The sequence below is a fragment of the Dermacentor andersoni genome, chromosome 11, assembly GCF_023375885.2.
Source record: "Dermacentor andersoni chromosome 11, qqDerAnde1_hic_scaffold, whole genome shotgun sequence".
NCBI classification, from domain to species: domain Eukaryota; kingdom Metazoa; phylum Arthropoda; class Arachnida; order Ixodida; family Ixodidae; genus Dermacentor; species Dermacentor andersoni.
Genome location: NC_092824.1, coordinates 80777507 through 80796585, shown reverse-complemented (window position 1 = coordinate 80796585; position 19079 = coordinate 80777507). Strand labels below are relative to the sequence as shown.

Below are 19079 nucleotides of genomic sequence, written 5' to 3'. Positions count from 1 at the left end.
CAAATCAAAGGGGACAGAGGGGGTAAACAGAGACACTAAATTTGCGCAGACACAATGCAGTAGTCGCGGCCTAAAAACCATAAGCTAAAAGCTGTAGTTATCACGAACTTAGATTGCAATTGTGCAGGAACTGTCATGCTTATTTAAAGGTATTAACGACGCCAGTGCACTTGCACGGTAGCGCAGTGGCTATGGTGTTGGGCTGCTAAGCACGAGGTCGCGGGTTCGATCCGGGTCGCACCGGCCGCATTTTGATAGGGAAAATTGCAAGGACGCTCCTGTGCCTAAATTTAAGTGCACGTTAAAGAACTCCAGGTGGTCAAAATTAACCCGGAGTCTCCTACTATAATCAGACTGCCGTATTAGCGTGTTAAACTCCAGAATTAGTTTCTTTTGACGACGCTAGCTCAGGGTAGTCTCACGGTTCGTCAGCCGCGATTATCAACGAAGGAAGATAACGCCGATAACGACCAACAGTAACGTAGGCAGTCTTCATGATTCTCATATTCCCATCAGCCTCTCTAACGGCTGCTTTCATTTTAATGTTTCGAATCGTCTTGAATCAGAGATGGCAATGACTCTTCTGTGGCTTTTTTGACCTGGGTAGCAAGTGTAAACGATAGCTTGGGAAATTTTAGTTAACTACATTCAACTAATTACGCGACAGTAGGGGTCGTTTTATTCGTGTATCAAGCAATACCTCTTAGTCTCAGTCCCATTTCAATATAGCACCTAGGAAACTTCGTGTTGAAGTCAATAGTTCTGTTTTAACGGTGTGACGCAGGTGTTCATTACGCGTGTAAGCCCTTGTTCTGCAGTCATGCATTATACTTTAGGACTCGACATTCCTGCGCCAAATTGTTCCCCTTGCTGCTTGTGAAATTAACAGAGCGCGAGCCACTCTCGAGACACCGCACTCCGGTGTGAGTAAGTCATCAATGATGCTGGCAACGCACAATGCAGTGTTTCGCATTATAACAGGTTCACGAAGATTTCCGGGCTTTACAGGCCGTCGCCTGTGAAGAGCCGTATACGAACAAGCGATCTTTCGCGACAGTCCCACAGTTAAACGCTGTTTGCACATCCCTGGCACCAAGACGAAAGTAACGCGCTAGGTGCCTACAAGTAACGCGCTCGCCAAACGTGCGCCTATAAGTGTGGTCCTCTCCTACGCAGTGCTAGCCGTGTCCGTGGAGTCTTTGTGCACTACGAGGCTCTGAACGTCGGTCCCCGCTACTCCACGTACGCCAAGAAGACCTACTACGACGGTAAGTTTGCATTTATGACACATGATGGCATCGAAGCACGTGGAACAGGCGCCATAATCGTGCAATCGGGGGGGAGGGGGGGCGATACCGCCGGGCGTAGTCGTGCTCAGTTCGAAACATGCGTATGAATTTGCTTGTCAAGACCCCGAGTCCAAACGTCGATTAAGAGACACCGTGAGAGATGGCTGGTTTCCAGTACCATGACTTTACTCGCATGCCATAAATTATCGGTGAGAATGACCAAGCCGTAGATGGCGTACCTCTTACGGAAGCACCTAGCAGAAAAAATGACGTTTTCGCAAGTGAACCACTGCAAGGCATTAAGAACAATAAGCTATGACGTCGCTATCGTTACCGACTATGTGGATTGCTAGAAATCAATATACTAAAAACGCCATCGTAATATCTACAATGAAAAAACGAATAAGTATTTTCTGAAGAAACATAATATATGATTTCATGCAGCAAATCTGAACGGGATGTTCAAGTACCCTGTCAACCTATGAAATAAGCTACAAGTATTGCTAGAAATAGGGGCAACAGCTGTAACAATGACCAAAGACTACTATAAACAGCGCTGCGAGAAATAGGCGCGATAAATGTCAATACCATCATTTTCGCTTCTCCCCTGCTATGCTGTTAATTAACCATCTCTGATCCGAATTTCTTTCAATGAAGATAAAATTTTATATTACGTGTATTCGGGCAACAAAAATAACGGGGGAAATAAACAAGAAATCCCGTTGGAGTCTTTGGCAACGAATCGAAGGTTGTCATGAACTGCCAACTCAAGGTGCTAGCAGCATGCGGTAATTCTTCTCTCAATTCACGAGCATAATGGAGTGCCTCATAATCAGATCGTGGTTTTGGCACGTAAAACCCCATATTTTTTTTTACTGCCGTAATGGTGGGAAAATGTGGCCACAGATTATTTGAAGACAATTTTTGTGCGACCAGAGGCAGATGGTACGGATCAGGCAGAAGGCTTTAAAGGCGCGGCGAGAAGTCCTAATCCAGAGTAATGCCGCGCGCATGGCCCTTTGTTAGGTAAAAGGAAAATCCGTACTTATCTGCGGCATAAAGTCGACAAAATTATGCAATTAGCATTGCTGGCACATTTCTGAGAGCAATTTTGTTGTTCGTTTGTCCCGATGGCGGATGTTTCCTGCAAAACTTTGTGGACCATTGGCCCAGAAAAGGTTAGGCGTGATCAAAACAAATCATTGCTTTCTTTCCGCGTAAAAGCACGTCGGGCACTAGGTGGGCAATCAAATGTCAAGATGACCAAGTCACAAAGCGTCGTTCTTGCTTTCCTTTTCGCAGTCGCCAAGAACCTCGGATTTGAGTCCGTCGTCAAGCACGTGGCCAACAACGTCTCCTACTTCCCCACTTATCTCCACGCCGGACTGAAGTACAACCTCGGACCTTACGTCCAGACCCTGCTCGAGGTAGGACTCCCATATACACATTCAAGTCACAGAGGGAAAATTAAAGGATCCCATTTAAATAGCACTAACGTTCACCATATGCAGGCGCGCGAGAAACTGAAATCACAGACCTTCTATCAAGGAACTACTCCGAAGAACAAAACGCTGAAAGTGTATTTCCTACTGCCGGTGGCGTAGATACCTTTCTTTTTTTCTCTTTTTGGAAGTGAAATTAAAAGAAAGATATGTAGTCACCCTGTAACGGTGGCGGCTACTCCTTTCACATAGCAGAAACAACAACATAAAAAATATGTGTAGTAAGAAAATGGAAAGAAACCGCATCATAGGGCTAAAAATCCACAGCACAAAGTCCTCTACATCCACAAACATATAAATATAGAAGGCAAAGGCAAGTCGCACCGCAATGAGTTTGTAAACAGTCACAAACACTCACAAGCGGCCGTGATGTCGACTGTGATGAGCACATAAACAGATTAGAATACACAGAATATAGATGAGTGCAGCCCGTAATATACAAGCGCTAATAATTACAAATAATATAATCAATTTGTAGTTACATCTTGCGTCTATTCAGTGCGATCTCAAGTACTTCTTAAGGATGCCTGTGTCTTCGTAAAAATGTTCGAGTGAGTTCAATGCTTTTTCGCTGTGCTATTTTCGATGGCCATGGGCCCAACAATATTGAGAGTGAGAAAGGTCGGTGAGGATCAATGGAGTGAAGCTCTTGTTCCAGCTGCCGTCTTTGCGTCGCGTATATGGAGAATTCAGAGAGTAGATAGCGAACATCCTCATCGTCGCTTCCACAGGCGCAAGCCGGGGAGTAAGCCCGTTTTATGCGATGTAAAAAATGTTTGGTGTATGCTGTCCCAAGGCGCAGTCGATGTATTATAGTGTGTCGGCACTTTTCGAAATGTCTACATCGAGCAAGCATTTGAGCTGAAGGTCCACTGCGTAAAGAATCGATTCCTTAGGATATTTGCTGAACCGACACCTTGTTTATTCACGAAAACGTTCCGACGAAAATTCTGACAGTAAACGGTTGAAAAGTTGAACAGCTTGCGCGTCAGGCAATGAAATACTTCCGCCGTTTCGCAGTGCATGCGCGAAAGCGCTCGAGGTATTTTCCTCTCCTGCACGTGCTTTTCAAAACTACTAGCAGATAGGTTAACTATTATTTTCTAAAAATGTACACTGGTGTCCCACGTGCATGAGTTCGAGACTTACGAGGTTTCTCAAATTTCGACCTGGGATGCAAAAATAACGACGTTCTCGACAGCGTCCCCTTGAATTTAACCTGTTCCTCTGTATATGCAGTGCACGGGCAGTTAATTCCGACAACTCCGTGCGACAATCCTAAAAAGTGCCCTGCTTCTTAAATATGCTAGCTGCGATGAAAAAACAAAAGAGACACAAGGACGAAGCGCACTAAAACGTCCGCTCAAATTTTGGTCGTAGGAAAAATTCGTGGGGAACTCATCCACGATGACTGTCAGTGTGTGCGAATGGCCGAAACGCGTCATGTAGGAGGCGTGTGCTGCATTCGAGTTCCTCTCTAGCGCTTTCCTACGGACACGAGGTGCCGCCACCGTGAAGTCCGCGCATGCGCAGCAGCACATACACATTCACTTCAACTTGGCGTCAAACAGATTCACTGTAGAGCAGCACATACCCAGAGGCACATACCGAACTTGGCGTGAAAGAAGGTTCTCCGTAAAGCGGGTACATATCTGGTAACACGCACCCACGCGAAAGGTCTAAATTTTCTTTTCACAGCAACATCTCCGGGATCGGCCCATACTTTTTGGTGGGATAGGTGGGTCTAGCTAAAGAGCCGGAATGAAAACTGCAGGGTGTGCCAAGAATGCTATTTGCATCGACGTTTCGGCGCGTAAAGAGCTACACCTGTAGTAGCATAGCGTTTTATCGTTCAGCTCCGTTGGAACCACTCGCACTGATATCAAATGTGGCCTCTTCTGTGACACAGCATTTCTTTTTGGCCATATTCCAGGGCAAGCTCCTGCTGAAGGGTGGTGAGAAGTTCCTTAGCGAGGTCTTCTCTACCGAGGGCACGACCACGTTCCTGAGACGTGTCACCGAGGCCTTCACCAGGAAAGTCAAGTCCCCCTACAACACGACTTCCTACGAAACCAGCACCAAGTATTCCGTTGTCAAGGAGGTAAGAGACACGGCGAGCGTCTTGTCCAAGTCGCTCGTATATTAAAGCAAAGGGTCGGCGGCTTTTCAGATCCCATTAGTGTGCACGCTAAGAGCCTTGAACGTTGGCCGCTGAAACGTGCTTTAGATTTGCACGCGCCACTGCCGTTCTACTACGAAGGTACGCTCTTGAAGAAAGCAACGCTACACTCTCACAGTAAGATGCGTTTGCAGTTTAGTGAAGAGATCTGACTTATATAGGTTACGTTCGACGACAGCTGTCACCTGACAGCAATCTGAGGATGGGATAGAATTCGTAACTGTTGTTCGCGTTATCCTAGCGCTTACTGAATGCCACGACTGCTTTTGGATGCCGCTTGGGGTACTGCTCCCGAGTACCAAGGCCCGTCACCTGTACAGTCGTCCTTCATGTCGCCAACTTGAAGCGGCGCGTGGGCGCGTTTGCCGGGCCACGTTAGCTTGCTCCATCACTGGCGCGGCTCGCGTCGCGTTGAGAAAGACCAGGACAAGCATACTGTAGAGACAACGAGGGACGAAACTGTGCTGTCACTGCCAGAGCTTCCGTCGCCGTATTTTAAAATGTCGGCTTCAGCGTTCTTCGTGGCTGCATTCACGTGTCTCTACGCGATCTCGGCACATCACGCTCTCCTTACTTTTCTTAGAAGCAACTAACTTGGGCGCACGTTTGTAGCATTTTTTCTATTCTCAAATGACATGACCTCAGACACCATTTCTTCTAGTTTTTACATTCTTTCGTAGCGTGACCTGCGCTGTGTGTGTTCTGCTTCATTCTGTGACATTTGTCCAGCTTAATATTGCTTTCCTCCCCTTCTTCCTATCTTCCATTTCTACCTTTCTGTCTCCTCCTTTCTTAAGAACATCATTGAGAAGCACGAATCATCGGCTTGGCGCTCTTTGGCCACATCTGGCCCTTGCGCCAATAAACGCTACAAATCAATAAATAAATAAATCCTTTCTTAAGAGTTGGCAGGCGTTGTGCCCCATCCGGTGCTCCTGACTTTCCCTTTCCTGCCAAGCGTATATGTGTTTTGAAAAAAAAAAAAAAACAATTACGATTGTGCCTGCTCCCGCCTCGCAACACTGCTATCATTGTAAAAATGAAAGAATCGGCTCTGATTACTCGGGCGACGATCATTCACGACCGCCAGCAGCTGATTCTCAACGACGTTCTTTTTCAGCTGAACCTTAAGACTCGCCAGGTTGAGTCCCCCAAGGCCGTGCTGTTCGCCAAGTTCCTCGGTGGAGACGCTGTGCTGCCCCTGGACAAGGAGCTGTTTGAGCAGCTCAAGAACGAACGTAAGAGGCCTTGCAGCAAAGGTTTAGAAACCCGCGAGCAGGACAAAGAATGCGGATATGACTACATGTTAAAGCAGTGTCCTAAATGGCTAGGTGTCCATCTGATGAGGCGAATTAAACGAATCCGTCATCGAAGGCATGGAATAGAATCGGTTGCGATACTCCACAAATGGCAATGAAAACAGGACGCGATAACACGAAGCGAACATTACCGCTCCTTCCACGATGCTTTACAATTCCGCTGAAAACAGCAAACACTTACTCGTCATCCTCGAACATTTTCTTTTTATGTCTGCTGCCCAGTGGTTGAGTCGCACAGCCGGTAACTAGGTAGCTGTAACCACCAAGATATTTTTTTTCTCATTGAGTACGCGTGCAGCAAACCGCATGCAAAAACAACACCACGCCGTAAAACTATGGCTTTTACGAGATAACTGAAGAGGTAATGCGTCTGGTGCACAGGTGCGACTGAGCAATAGTAGTATGAGACGATTAAACCTGTGAACTAAGACTTGCTCACGGGCCACACATGCTGGCAGCGTGTGAAGCTAGGCCCCACTTGAATATCGCAAGCCTCCCGCAGCTCCCGACCCAGACGACCTTACCTCTTAAACGAATCGCTTGCACAACACAGATAGAACCACAGGCAAAGCAGTAGGGGTTCGCGTCAGCTGCAACCAACCCCGTTCCGCTTGCCGCTCTTGCAGTGGTGGAGCTCGCCCAAAAGGCCGCCACCACTGGCCCGCTGACCACGCATCTCGTGCGCGTGCTGCTGCCCAAGAAGGTCGCCCACGTCGAGCCTACCGTCGTCGGTCTGCCCGTGGTTCAGACCGTCCTGCACCCGATCGTTGTGTCCCTGAAGCTCAAGGATGTCTCCCTGCAGGTCGACACCACAGTCGACTCTCTCCTGCCCGTCACCCTCAACGTCACCGGAACCGTGCAGCCCCTGTAAGTGGCCAGTCGGCGGTTCAGTTGCCTGTTTTTTTTTTCGTTTCCCTGTGCCACGACGGGATGCTAATTCTGCCGACATTGTTTGTCAAAGTTGGTGCATTCGGGGCGCGTACTCCCTTCAACAGTTTCATGCAATCGTGTTCGAGTTGGGTGATTCTTAGGAGGGAAGAATCGATTTAGAAGCAAACGTGAAACGTATACCGTCGCAAACAATAACTTTATGCCTCGCACAAAAGGTGTACACGTTAGGAACCTTATGATGACGCTATCTACGGAGCGGCAGATTAATAATGCTGTTCACCAAATCAATACGCATCCCAGACAGAAAAAAAAAGATTTTTTTTTGCGATGCATTTGCGTGACAGATGAAAATCAAGCTCTTGACAAAATCAAACCAGACAGAGGAGCAAATGTAGCGAATGTCAAGCTATAGCTAACACACCACGCGGACTGCTGCGCGCACAATTAAGCAACAAGCTGTTTAAGTACTTACGCATCCGTTAATACATGTGGCAAACTTTCGAGGCCCAAACAAAAAGAGCTTTCGCTCAATACGGAAAAAAATATGAAGGATGGCATAGAACAAAGTGAGCATCAGCTTAACATGTGTATTAAGCTTTAAGCACAGTACCTGATGTGTACACGCTGTAGAAAATGAGCACCGCACCAACTGCACCACCCAGTACATACTGAAGTTCACCCGTACCAAGTTCCATGCCACATAAACAAATTATAGCCAGCACATGTAGTAGTAGACTATGCCAACGCCAAGTTTCTGTCGCCGAAATAGTCTCTCTATGGGTGCGCGAGTTTTTTTTTTTTTTTTTCATAGTGAAACGGGCCTCATGGCATATCAGAAGCGTGACTAGAGGCAGGAAGCCATGACTCTAAGCCGCACATAGTCGCATCAATCCGAGCGTGCCCACCGCTTCTCTTTCTTTTCTTGACCACAGCGTCCTGAGCGTCAAGCAACACCGAGTGTTCGTGCCCGCCGAGCTGACCGAGGAGTCCCCCAGCGTTGTCCACACCAGCGTCAAGCACCTGCACTTCAAGACTCACCTCTCCCTAGGCTACAACAAGTACGAGAAGAAGGTCAAGGTCGCCGTTAAGCCGACCTTCGGCCCCGCCCTGCTCAGCGCCGTCAGCACCGAGCACGTCGTGGAGACTGTCAGCCCGTTCCTCCTGCTCGAGAAGCCCGCCGTCGACCCCAAGAAGGTCATGGACACCATCGTGAAGCCCTTCGTGGTGCGTGTACACTCTAGCCAATCACACAACCGGAAACTCATTTCGCTACAAAATTTACAATCTCCGCAGCGTCGCGTGGCCTGGAGGTTTGCTTAACAACGGCAATAACTTGCGTCGAAATTTTCGCGGTCGTGGCCCGCAAGACAGCACGGCGCCGGTGAAACGCTATGCACAGCTGTTGGGAAGTGCAAGTCGTGAGCGAAATCACGGGTGTCTACAATCTGGCTCAGCTCACCTCTTCGCCTACGCGCCCTGTAGAGAGCGTCCTTGCGAGGAAGCACTTCACTCTGAAGGAAGTTCGCAGCTTATTAACGAACGTCGCTGGTAGGTGTTACCAGGTCTGCTGTCAGGCGATTGCGCACGGGAACGCCTGAGCACAACTGCTCACGCACAGAGTGACCTGGTAGCTTTGCAGAGAAGGAAAGTATGATACCTACGTACAAAGGAAGTAAGAGGTAAGACCCTATGCGCTGGATAAAATTGAGAAAAAGAAAAAAAGTCAGTGGATATTTAGCGGTAAATGCAAGAGAAATGTCTTAACATTACATCGCACCTATTTGAAGTCCCGGGTCCATGATTTAAACTGCATTCACCACATTGCAAAGTGTTTTTGAGAAGCTCCCTCGGCACACACCCTGCCTCTTCCAGAAGCGAAGTGCTACTGGCGGTGGTCCAGAGCAGACCACCGTCAGTTCCATTGTGTGTGTGTATATATATACACTGTTGACATATATACACGGTGAACATAGTAGACCACAGCAGCTTTTCGGTCACTTTCGCAGTACCACCGCGTCTACGAGACCAAGGTCGTGGACGTGGAGGTTGACGCCGTCAGCCACGGTCCGTTCGCTCCTCTGCCGCTGTACGGAAAGCTGTACCACTTGTCTTCCGAGCGCATGCCCAAGCTCCTCCAGTACCTGTCCCACCAAGCAAGCAAGCAACATCTGCTCAGGATCAACGTCAAGCCTTACGAGAAGGACCCCGTCAGCGAGGTGAGTCGCGTACGCCTAACAGGTGTGCGATCAGCCAGTTTGGAGAAAGGCAGGCAACAAGGAATGCGAGACCAGTACGACGGCACCACCGCGCATGTTCAGGATGACGCGGCTGAGCACGCGTGCCGATGACGTGGGAAAAAATGAGCACCTCCACACGCTGTGCCAACTTAATATAAACAAGACCATATCGGTTACTGCAAGTAAACATCTCCGGGCGCGTTTCTTCATCGAAGACACGCTAATGTCTATTGGAAAGTGTCTTATTTTCATTACGACTACGGCGAACTAGCTGCGTGGAAAGAGATAGTGATAAATGGGGACAAATGGGGATGTATGTCTGAGTAAAGAAGATGGGACTTGTTTGCACCAGATATCCTCATAAGAATCGTCTACAGGTTGGAGATTTCGGTTTTGGTACCAAATGAAGCCAGAGGCAACGAAGCAGCAAAATCGCTTAGACTGAGTTTGCTGGTGCACTTGGAATTAGGTGCGCATTAAAGAACTCCAGGTGTTCAGAGTTATTCAGGAGTTCCCGACTACAGTGTGACTCGTAATCAGATTGTGATCTTGGCACGTTAAACCGCACGATATAGTTGTCTTTTAAAGTTTGATCTATTGAGAGCCCTTAAAAACAAGCCCACCTGCAACCGCTATTCACTGCACGTTGCTGGCGTCTAGGTTTACCGGAGGTGGTTTACTCAACTGCGTAGTAACCGCCAGGTTTCCGTATTGTAACCGGCTTTGCTAAGCATCCACGCTTCGACTTACAATACAGTGGGTGGCCACCTTCAAGTACGAGAACAACCTGGACTACCTGATGAAGACCACTCTGAAGAAGGTCTACACCACGGCCAGGACCTCCGCCTACGACGAGAACCAGGAGGAGACGTCCTACGAGCACATGCTCTCCGAGCACGTCACACCTAGACCCCCGACCTACGCGGTCTACGAAGAAGAAGACAGGTGGGTACATTTATTAAAGTCATAGTTGATATTCTAATCACGAAAACAAATACATACCAATGGCGAAAAGAAGCAGACACGAACCGGCAACTGCCACCGAAATATAGCAAATCAGGCCTGCGGAAATCCGCAGGGATGTGGAATCTGCTTCGTGCTACTGTCAGGTGGATGGCAAGTTTTCTTTTCGAGAAATTTCCGCAACCCAGCAAATTTCCTCAGGACTAATTTGCCACATTCAGTGTGCCTGCACGTTAAGGCCACTATGCAGCCGCATCCCATACACCCTTTGACATTGACCACACCATCGACTACATCATACCATTTCTTGCGCTCTCTGACCATCTCTGGTCGTTGGGCCATAAAAATCAATCAATCAATCAATCAATCAATCAATCAATCAATCAATCAATCAATCAATCAATCAATCAATCAATCAGTCAATACGTTGAGGGAGTTTTTAACATATATTGCAACTTTTCTCCAATCTCGTCGAGAGCAGTTCTGAATACTACCCGGAGTACACGCACCTGTGGAACAAGACCCTTGTGAAGCACGTGCTCAACGTCACACTGGAAGGCAAGCTGGAAGGCACCGTCAAGAAGCTGACCAAGCTGGACCTCGCCTACCACCACTCGCTCAACAAGACCCTCAAGCACTATTACGTCGACGTCAAGACCCTCACCAAGCCCCTGGTGAGTCTTCCTTCACAACAGACACCGTAGAAAATATTCCGACGTTCCGCGAGCTTTTTTTTTTTTTTGACTTCTATAGACATCCCGTCGAGATGCAGCAGAATTTCATGCGTGGATCTTGCAAGGGTTTGCTCCAGACTTCGGTACCACTCAGCAGAGCGGCTGTGTGGTATATTTTGAAAGCCCTTGACGCACCAATTGAAGTGTAAAGCCCAGCTTCGCATAGCAAGCTAGCTCAGTGTGCGCTGCTGCATTTATTCGTGTACTCAGTGAATTTTATGCGAGAAATCTGGGAATGCTTGGTGCCGCTTTAAGCGCTTTCAACAACTCAGCAACAGTGGGGCAAGCTCACCTCACAGGAAGAGCAGAGGGAACTTAGCTGTGATGGTTTCGGGAAAGTAATGAAGTCGGAGAAAGGGGGATATCGCACTACGTTCGTATACCTTTACTCCCATGTCTTTAAGTACTTTGTAAAGAATTCATACCTTCGTGATATACTAAATGTTTCAGAAAAGATTTTATGCTTCCGTTCTTTGGTTTCATCATAAGAACTATACCCTCAAGCAAAACAATATGAGCAGCCTCCCCCCAGCAGGTGAATACTTTTATAGAACAATACAATAGTGCCGATATACTTTATACGACATTGTTTGCGGAGCCCTACGCTTCGCAAGACCAAAGTTAGCCTAGGACCGTACGCATGAAAATTCAGTCATGTGCAGATGACTATCCAGAGCGACAGCCCTATAAATAAAATAAATAGGGGCCATGCTTTGTCGGCCGAGCATACTTGGTGAGGAGCACTGGTCATGAGTGCTCGAGCTTTTCAAGGCAAATTGAATATGACGTAGTGTAGATGAGAACTATTATAATGCGGAACGTAAATTGCGTTCCAATAGCATCATAAAAAAGTGCAAATAGCGCTCGTTGCAGATTAATCACGGAGGGACGTCTCCAGTCTCACGTGATAGTGCTTGCGTTAGGGTGAAGGCCGAAGAGATGCCACGAGAAAGATTGTAAATCAGGAAAACTGGTTGTTGAGGTAAAACAACGAGGACTGAAACTCGTATTTAGGGTGTATCCATTCACGAAACATTACTCCGTTGTTTTGTGACATGCTGTAGGGTACTTGTGGCTCAATTGTTTCACACTACAACGCAGCAAGGATTAAGACATCTCGCTGCGCACAAGAAACTTAGACACTCGGTTTCATTCTTTCCTCTTTTTTTGGCCTTTCCAGGTGTCTGTCTTCCTGAACGTGTCGAGCCCCGTTCCCCCGAGCCCCTTCTGGTACGTGCCTTCCTACTTGGGCAACGACCTCATCAACGCCACCCTGTACCTCACCTACGGCGACGAGCCGGAGCCTTTCGTTGTCACCGTAAGTCCACTGCAGCAAAAGCGCGAAAACTTTGTTCGAAACGTGCCTCGTTTTTTGCGCTTGACTTCGCGAAAAAGTCTCCATCTCGTGCACTAGTTTCACATGAGTGGCTGTCGTTAAATACGCGGATATGTACATATATAAAGAAAGGGTAACGCGATATGGGGGCCTGCTGAGTTCTTCCACGCCGAGCAAGGGTTCGCCTTACCTCGTGAACGCTCACTGGCAACCGGGTGTGGACGCTCATCACAGCCACACGGGAAGTTCGGGCATTCGCATCGAAATCTGTGATGCGGCTTCGTGAGCGCTTTTTCTCGAACTATTAAAAGAAATAGCTAATATATCGCACAAGAATACTTAGCTGTGAGCAAGGATCCGATTAACCAGGACCTATCTGGAGCTTAGGACGGCCTTAGTGTGACGAGTAGAGTCTTGCTGCCCCATCTACATCTTCGGCGCACCAGGAGAGCAGCTCAGAAACTCCGCCGCACGTTCACTCGAAGCCGACCGATAGCTGCAGTCTGCAGTTTCCAGACAGCCCGCGCAAGCCAATTCGTAAGCGCGGCGTGCACTCGTGAACTTGCTTATCGGAACGAGACGAGTGACACGAGTCAACGTGCCGTTCGCAGTACAACGCCACCAAGACCGAGGATCAGCTCCTGGGCCTGCACGCATACGACGCCACTCCCCTGCTGCACTGGTTCGTGCCCCAGTGTCTGGCCGACCAGCATGCCGGTCACACTGTCAGCTACGCCTGCAACCTGGCCACCGTCTTCGACGCTCACCTCAACAAGCAGGTTGTCGCCTTCAAGGTGCCCCCGCAGGTATGCATCTCGAAAACAATCCCCACCTGCCCTGTGCGGTGCATTGAGCCCGATAACTTTCAGTGAGCCCACCACATGGTGCTGCGTGAAATGATAAAAACCTTCTGGGAAGTGCGGCGATAAGTCCTGTGACTGCTACCGCACTCATAATGAGAGTGCAAAAGCCAGGTGCACGACGAATTGAAGCTGGCACCGCTTGCTCAACAATGTTGAAAGATCTTAAAGTCCAGAGCCTCTGGAATGACCAAGGGAGAACTGCATGCTGCCAAACAGCATTGCTGCAAGGAAGCGACGCTTCCCCGTTAATGATGTTTCGTCGCGCACATGCTATCCTTGTTGATAATTACAGCAACTGAACAGCTTTCCGGGTTATTTGTGAATTTTTCGACTGGTGTACTAAACAAGTATAGCAGGTCACAAACGGTCCGAGTGAAAAAGGTTCGTGACATCGCATTGTTTCCCACCGCCACAGGTCAGCCCCAAGGTGAAGAACCTGGCACTCAAGGTCCTCTCGTTCCTCAAGTTCAAGCTGTTCCCGTACGCCAGCTTCTACGCCCTTCCGTTCGCCCAGCAGGAAGAGTACGAGGTCGTGCTCAGGCTGAACAAGACTGACGTGAACCCGTACGTGAGCGTGGCTTACGGTGAACTGGTGCTGCCCGGCGAAAAGGTTGTCCTCAACGAACTCAAGATGTCGAAGTACTCTGTTCCCAACCTGCTGCTGTCCGTGTACGACCGCCTCAAGCACGGACTCTTCAAGAGCTACCCGCACCGTGAGTGGAACATCTTTCTATCAAAAGCCGAAAACGGTCGCCTATTGAAAAGTGTGACGGCGCCACCGGGCATGCAAAGGCAATGGAACGTAATCGACGAAATTGCTAACAAAACCATTCATTGGGTTATACGTTAGCCAAGGAACGAGAGAGAAGAATTTAGGGATACACGAGAACGAGATGTGCAAGCAGCATCTTACCGCACTTTGTAGAACTTTTTGGTTAAACGAAAAGCTGAAGTCTAGGAAAGAACGAGAAATAGTGCAGAAAATATATTTATGAAGGCGTTCGTTACTGGCAGCAAGTTAAAACCGAAGGCCTACTTAAAGAAAAAAATCAGTCAATGTATCTAAGACAGTTTAGTAATGGATACTCTGGCGTCACGCAAAACTTGGTTCGCAAGTACAAAGCAGACCTTGAACTATATAACGGCACAGTACCCGCCAGCCAATTGTGATAGCGAAGCGGCAGCCGAATGTCAGGTGGTCTGTACCAACTAAAGTTGTTCCGATATTGCGGCCTCCGAAGCGCAAAGAGGGCACTAACGGAAACTCAATATGACATAAGTTAGCACAGCAACAGTTAAACCGAGTCAGAAGTTTAGACGGACATGCAAACTTGCTTATTTGGGCTCGCAGATGGTACATGGTGTCCGCCATTCCTGTGAATCTCAGGAGCGTCCGAATAAAGTCGCCTCTCTTATGTCGAGGATGGCCACAAGGTGTTTGTTCTTTCAACTACCGGCAGACGGTGGGCAAATCAAAATTGTGTTGCCACACGGGAGCGTAGTGGCTACGACGAGGCCCTTTGATCCCTACGCGTGAGCCCTTCAGTGGGTGGCCTCGAAGTAAACGTTTCTACCTCACGCTCTTCGCAGAGCCATGCAGCGTGGGCAAGCACTGGGTCCGCACCTACGACAACGTGAGCTTCCCGCTGGAGGTTAGGCCTCACTGCAAGTACCTCGTCACCAGCGACTGCAGTGCCAAGCACGACTTCGCCGTCGTTGCTCAGCCTCTTGACCTCGCCGTTGGAACCAAGGTGACAAATCTACTCAGTTTCCATTAATACGCAACGTCGCCTGGGCAAGCTTCGTGAGAAATTACCAGATCAATGCAGAGATTTTAAAGCGATAGCTTTCTTCGGCAGAAGGTCAAGTCATATTTTTTCACGACAGGAGGAAATGTTCTTTTGAGCGCCTAACGATGCCTATCTAGAGAAGGGTAGAAAGTCGGCCTTGTTGATATGACATACTACAAGTGAAATACAAAAATATAGCGACAGACGGAGTGCTTGTGTCGTACCCTGTGTACCTATGTCCCAGTTTATTGCGCTTAAACTTGCAGTATGCTTACTTAAGTTGGGCAATGGGGGTAGCGAGACTGTCCCACTCTGGGCCAGATGTGGTTACTTCCACTTACGTGCCTGATTCTGATCAAGGCAGGACCGTCGAGTTAAGTACTTTGCCAAGGAGTGGTGTCAACGCATCTTTGACAACCGAGTTGCACGCTCTTTAGGAGGCCACCAAGATTGAAATGCTGTTGAATCGACAACGATAGGCTAAAAGGTTTCATTGGCGTAAGTTTCGTGCGTGACCCTTCTCGACAGTTTCGGCTTAACTTGAAAAGCAACGCGGAAATAAAAGCACAGATCCATTTCCCAGACCCCTAAGGACAAAAAAGAACATTAATGGTTCCTTACCAATTGTCCCTTTACGTTCATTCTGTTTAGTGCTTCTGCGCTCATGCTTGTTGCGTGTGTCGCTTTGTGCAGTACCTCTACCACTTACGCACTAATTTTTCGCGATAACCAAGAACCAGTTAGTCCCTCAAGACGTTCCATTAATGTTTCTGCTCAAGTTAGCACCATGTACGGAGACCTCGAATTGATTAGCTCTGGAAAGTACAGTATAGTGTTTTTCTGAGACCCCCTTGCTCGTATGGTTGGCCACTTGCAGAAGCTGATCGTCCAGCTGGGTCCGACCGTGGTGGAGCTTCCGCCGCCCGACCTGTACAAGGCCGAAGTCCTGCTGACGGTCAACGGCACCTACTACGTTGCCAACGCCACCCAGGACGTCGTGCTGCCTTACAAGTGGGACCGCAAACTGCTCGTCACCGTGTACCCGACCAGCGGACCTCACGACCCGCCCGTTGTCGAGCTCACCACCTCGCTCAAGACCTTCAAGCTGCTGTTCGACGGCGTCAACTTCTTCGTTTGGGTGAGACTCTTTTCCAGGTTCTCTCGCAGCCGTGATTTGGAGAACCGTCTTCAAGATCGATGCTGTTACTGTGCTCAGATCCATCTTAGTCCGTGCGTACTACTAAATCTGGTGCGGCTGCAAATACTGCTTCCACCACCACCACCACTACTACTACTACTACTACTACTACTACTACTACTACTACTAATAATAATAATAATAATAATAATAATAATAATACAACTACTACTACTGCTAACTAGTACCACAAACAATAATGTGGACGTCAACCATAATTTGCACTTCAATGCCGCACGGGTAAATACAGCGCCAAATGCTTTGTGGTTGAATAGATTTGGAGTCAACTTAAAATGGGCGTCTACAGTGTGCGAAGGATCAATAGGCGGAAACAAATGGAGAATATAAATAAACACACGTTTTGCAATGTGTGCGGTCCTTGAGAACCATTTAATTACGATGAATTGTAATGATTCTGTATCTCCAATAATGATTCCTCAATGTTCTATTTTCCGCAAAAGGGACAGATTAAAGGTCCCAAGTAAACCTTCAAGAAGAAATCTGTCTTCGAAGGACGACCGTACTTTAATTCTGTAAGAAGTAGATGAATTACTTAGAAACTAATGTAAACAACTGCGCTCATTTCGCTTCGCCAACTTTCGCGTGCCACTTACGAGTTAGGCTAGTGATAGCGGTGGTTGTTCCTCGTTTGAAACTATTCCGATGGCATAATCCCTCGGAATACCAAAAGCAATTAGTAGATGCAAGCATATGTAAAAACGTTAACTTACCATAGTTATTATGCAAGACCAACTAGTTCAAAAGTCAGGCCTCCTGATAAGTAAACTCAATTGGATGCACTTTTACGGCGCGCTCGGAAACACTGCAAAGACTAAAGCGGTTTCGTTGTTCCATCCCTGTAGGTGAACCCGCTGTACCAGGGAAAGACCTGCGGTCTCTGCAGTAACTACGACAATGAGCCGTACCACGAGTTCGTCACTCCCGAGAACTACCTCGTGTCCAACTATTCCGAGTTCGTGGCTAGCTACGGCTTCGGCCTTCCCCAGTGCAAGGAGCCCCTGGTTCCCGTCTACCCTCTCCACTACCTCGAGGAACTGAAGAAGCCCGTGGGATACGAAGCCGGCTACCCGTCGCACCCCGAGTACCCCAGCCACTCGAAGTACCCGTCCCACCACCACAAGTATCCGAGCCACAAGGAGTACCCTACCGACCACAAGTACCCCAGCCACGAAGAGTACCCAACCCACCACAAGTACCCCAGCCACGAAGTGTACCCAACTCACCACAAGTACCCCAGCCACGAAGAGTACCCAACCCACCACAAGTACCCTACGCACCACCAGAAGTACCCAACTCACAAGTACCCAACTCACAAGTACCCGACCCACCACGAGTACCCGACCCACCACGAGTACCCGACCCACTACAAGTACCCGACCCACCACGAGTACCCTCCCAGCCGCGAACACTACCCGTACAGCCCGAGCCTCCAGCGCGAAGGTTAGCATATTTGTTTTTTAAGACACAGTAATATCACTTCAAAAAATAGGTTTCAGGCGCAACGTGGCGTCGCTATGTTCATCTACAAGACCAAACTTGATTCTTGCGTGTATTTCACTTGTTTTGGAAAATAAACTCAAACTCGGTTTGACAGAGAACAAGTTTTTTGACGAATCGTCGCTTTTGATGCTGTCGATGTGGTATTACATTTGACCACGACATTCATTTAACATTGGCACCACTTTCTTCTGCACCTCTTCGTTTTCGCTTACATTTAAGTAGTTCACTGCCGAACAGACAAAGGGAGTTTTGGAAAGACTCCTTTTAGTGTTTCCGCTTCTGCAGATTCTAGAAGAACCCATAACAGCAGCTTGCCTCGTGCATTAGAAATTTCGCAGGCGAGGAGTGTACGTCGCCGACTAAATTTGCGGTGCTTACGTAAAGCTTGCCGAGAATAAGAAGGTATATCCACAGTGCACACCGTATCATTGACGCTGGTGTGGCAAACAGGGAGAAGTTTGACAACTTCCGGTCGTCCTTCTCTCTCGCCCCGTTCCATCCGCAGAGGACAGGTGTTTTGAGAAGCGCACCATCCTCCGCGATCGCAAGCAAGAGATCTGCTACAGCGTGTTCCCGATTTTAACCTGCAAGAGCGACTGCCGCAAGACTAAGGGCAGCTCGCAGTTGACCGTGGGTTTCACTTGCCTGCCCCGCCACAGCGCGCTGGCCAAGGAATGGACCCGCAAGGTTCGCGAGGTCCGCTCTCTGGGCGTCCTTCCGTCGAACTACCTTGTAACGCTGCAGGAGAGGGTGCGCTTCCCCGAAAAGTGCGTTCCACTTGAGGCCGCCTTCTAGCAGTCGGGCGGCTTTAGCGTAGCGGCCTGAAATTATGTTTAATAAAATCGTTAGTCAATTTGTCGCGTCAATGTTGCAGTGTGCGTCCCCAACTCTGGAGGACGAATGACGCGGGCCTCGGAACGGACCTGCCCTTTCAGAGGCGCGTTGGGAGCCTCCTCCCCTCCAGAACCCGTTGGCGAGTGCCGCTTGCAGGAGCCGATCGCGGTTCGCGACGATTGACGGAAATTAGCGACGCGGTGACGTGACAGCCGCTCTCTTCAATGCAGACCCCGGAATCTAGGGTCTTGGATAAAATCATCACCGAGGTTCTTGTGGGAAAGCTAGGAAAATTACACTAAAAGTTGAAACTGCGACGTGTAGTTCCCTGGCTGTGCAGTTTTCGGTGGTACAGCTGTCTCTTGAAGGCAAGCTTCGAGCTGTACAGTAAGTTGCAACATAAAAAAAGAACGGAGGCAACTA

The 19079-nt window shown here is 48.6% G+C and overlaps 1 protein-coding gene across 1 annotated transcript in view; it reads left to right on the top strand.

Moving 5' to 3' along the window:
* LOC126518011 (uncharacterized) overlaps positions 1-17923 on the top strand; it is a 29496-nt gene extending 11573 nt beyond the window's left edge. The window contains exons 11-25 of the mRNA XM_050167852.3: positions 1177-1268; positions 2592-2716; positions 4725-4892; positions 6091-6208; positions 6916-7156; positions 8113-8404; positions 9187-9396; positions 10175-10362; positions 10862-11054; positions 12295-12432; positions 13062-13256; positions 13729-14026; positions 14904-15064; positions 15981-16241; positions 17165-17923. Coding sequence (XP_050023809.2) covers positions 1177-1268; positions 2592-2716; positions 4725-4892; positions 6091-6208; positions 6916-7156; positions 8113-8404; positions 9187-9396; positions 10175-10362; positions 10862-11054; positions 12295-12432; positions 13062-13256; positions 13729-14026; positions 14904-15064; positions 15981-16241; positions 17165-17767 — 3283 coding nt within the window. The 3' untranslated portion in view covers positions 17768-17923. The remainder of the gene's footprint in view (positions 1-1176; positions 1269-2591; positions 2717-4724; positions 4893-6090; positions 6209-6915; positions 7157-8112; positions 8405-9186; positions 9397-10174; positions 10363-10861; positions 11055-12294; positions 12433-13061; positions 13257-13728; positions 14027-14903; positions 15065-15980; positions 16242-17164) is intronic.
* Positions 17924-19079: the final 1156 nt, after the last annotated feature.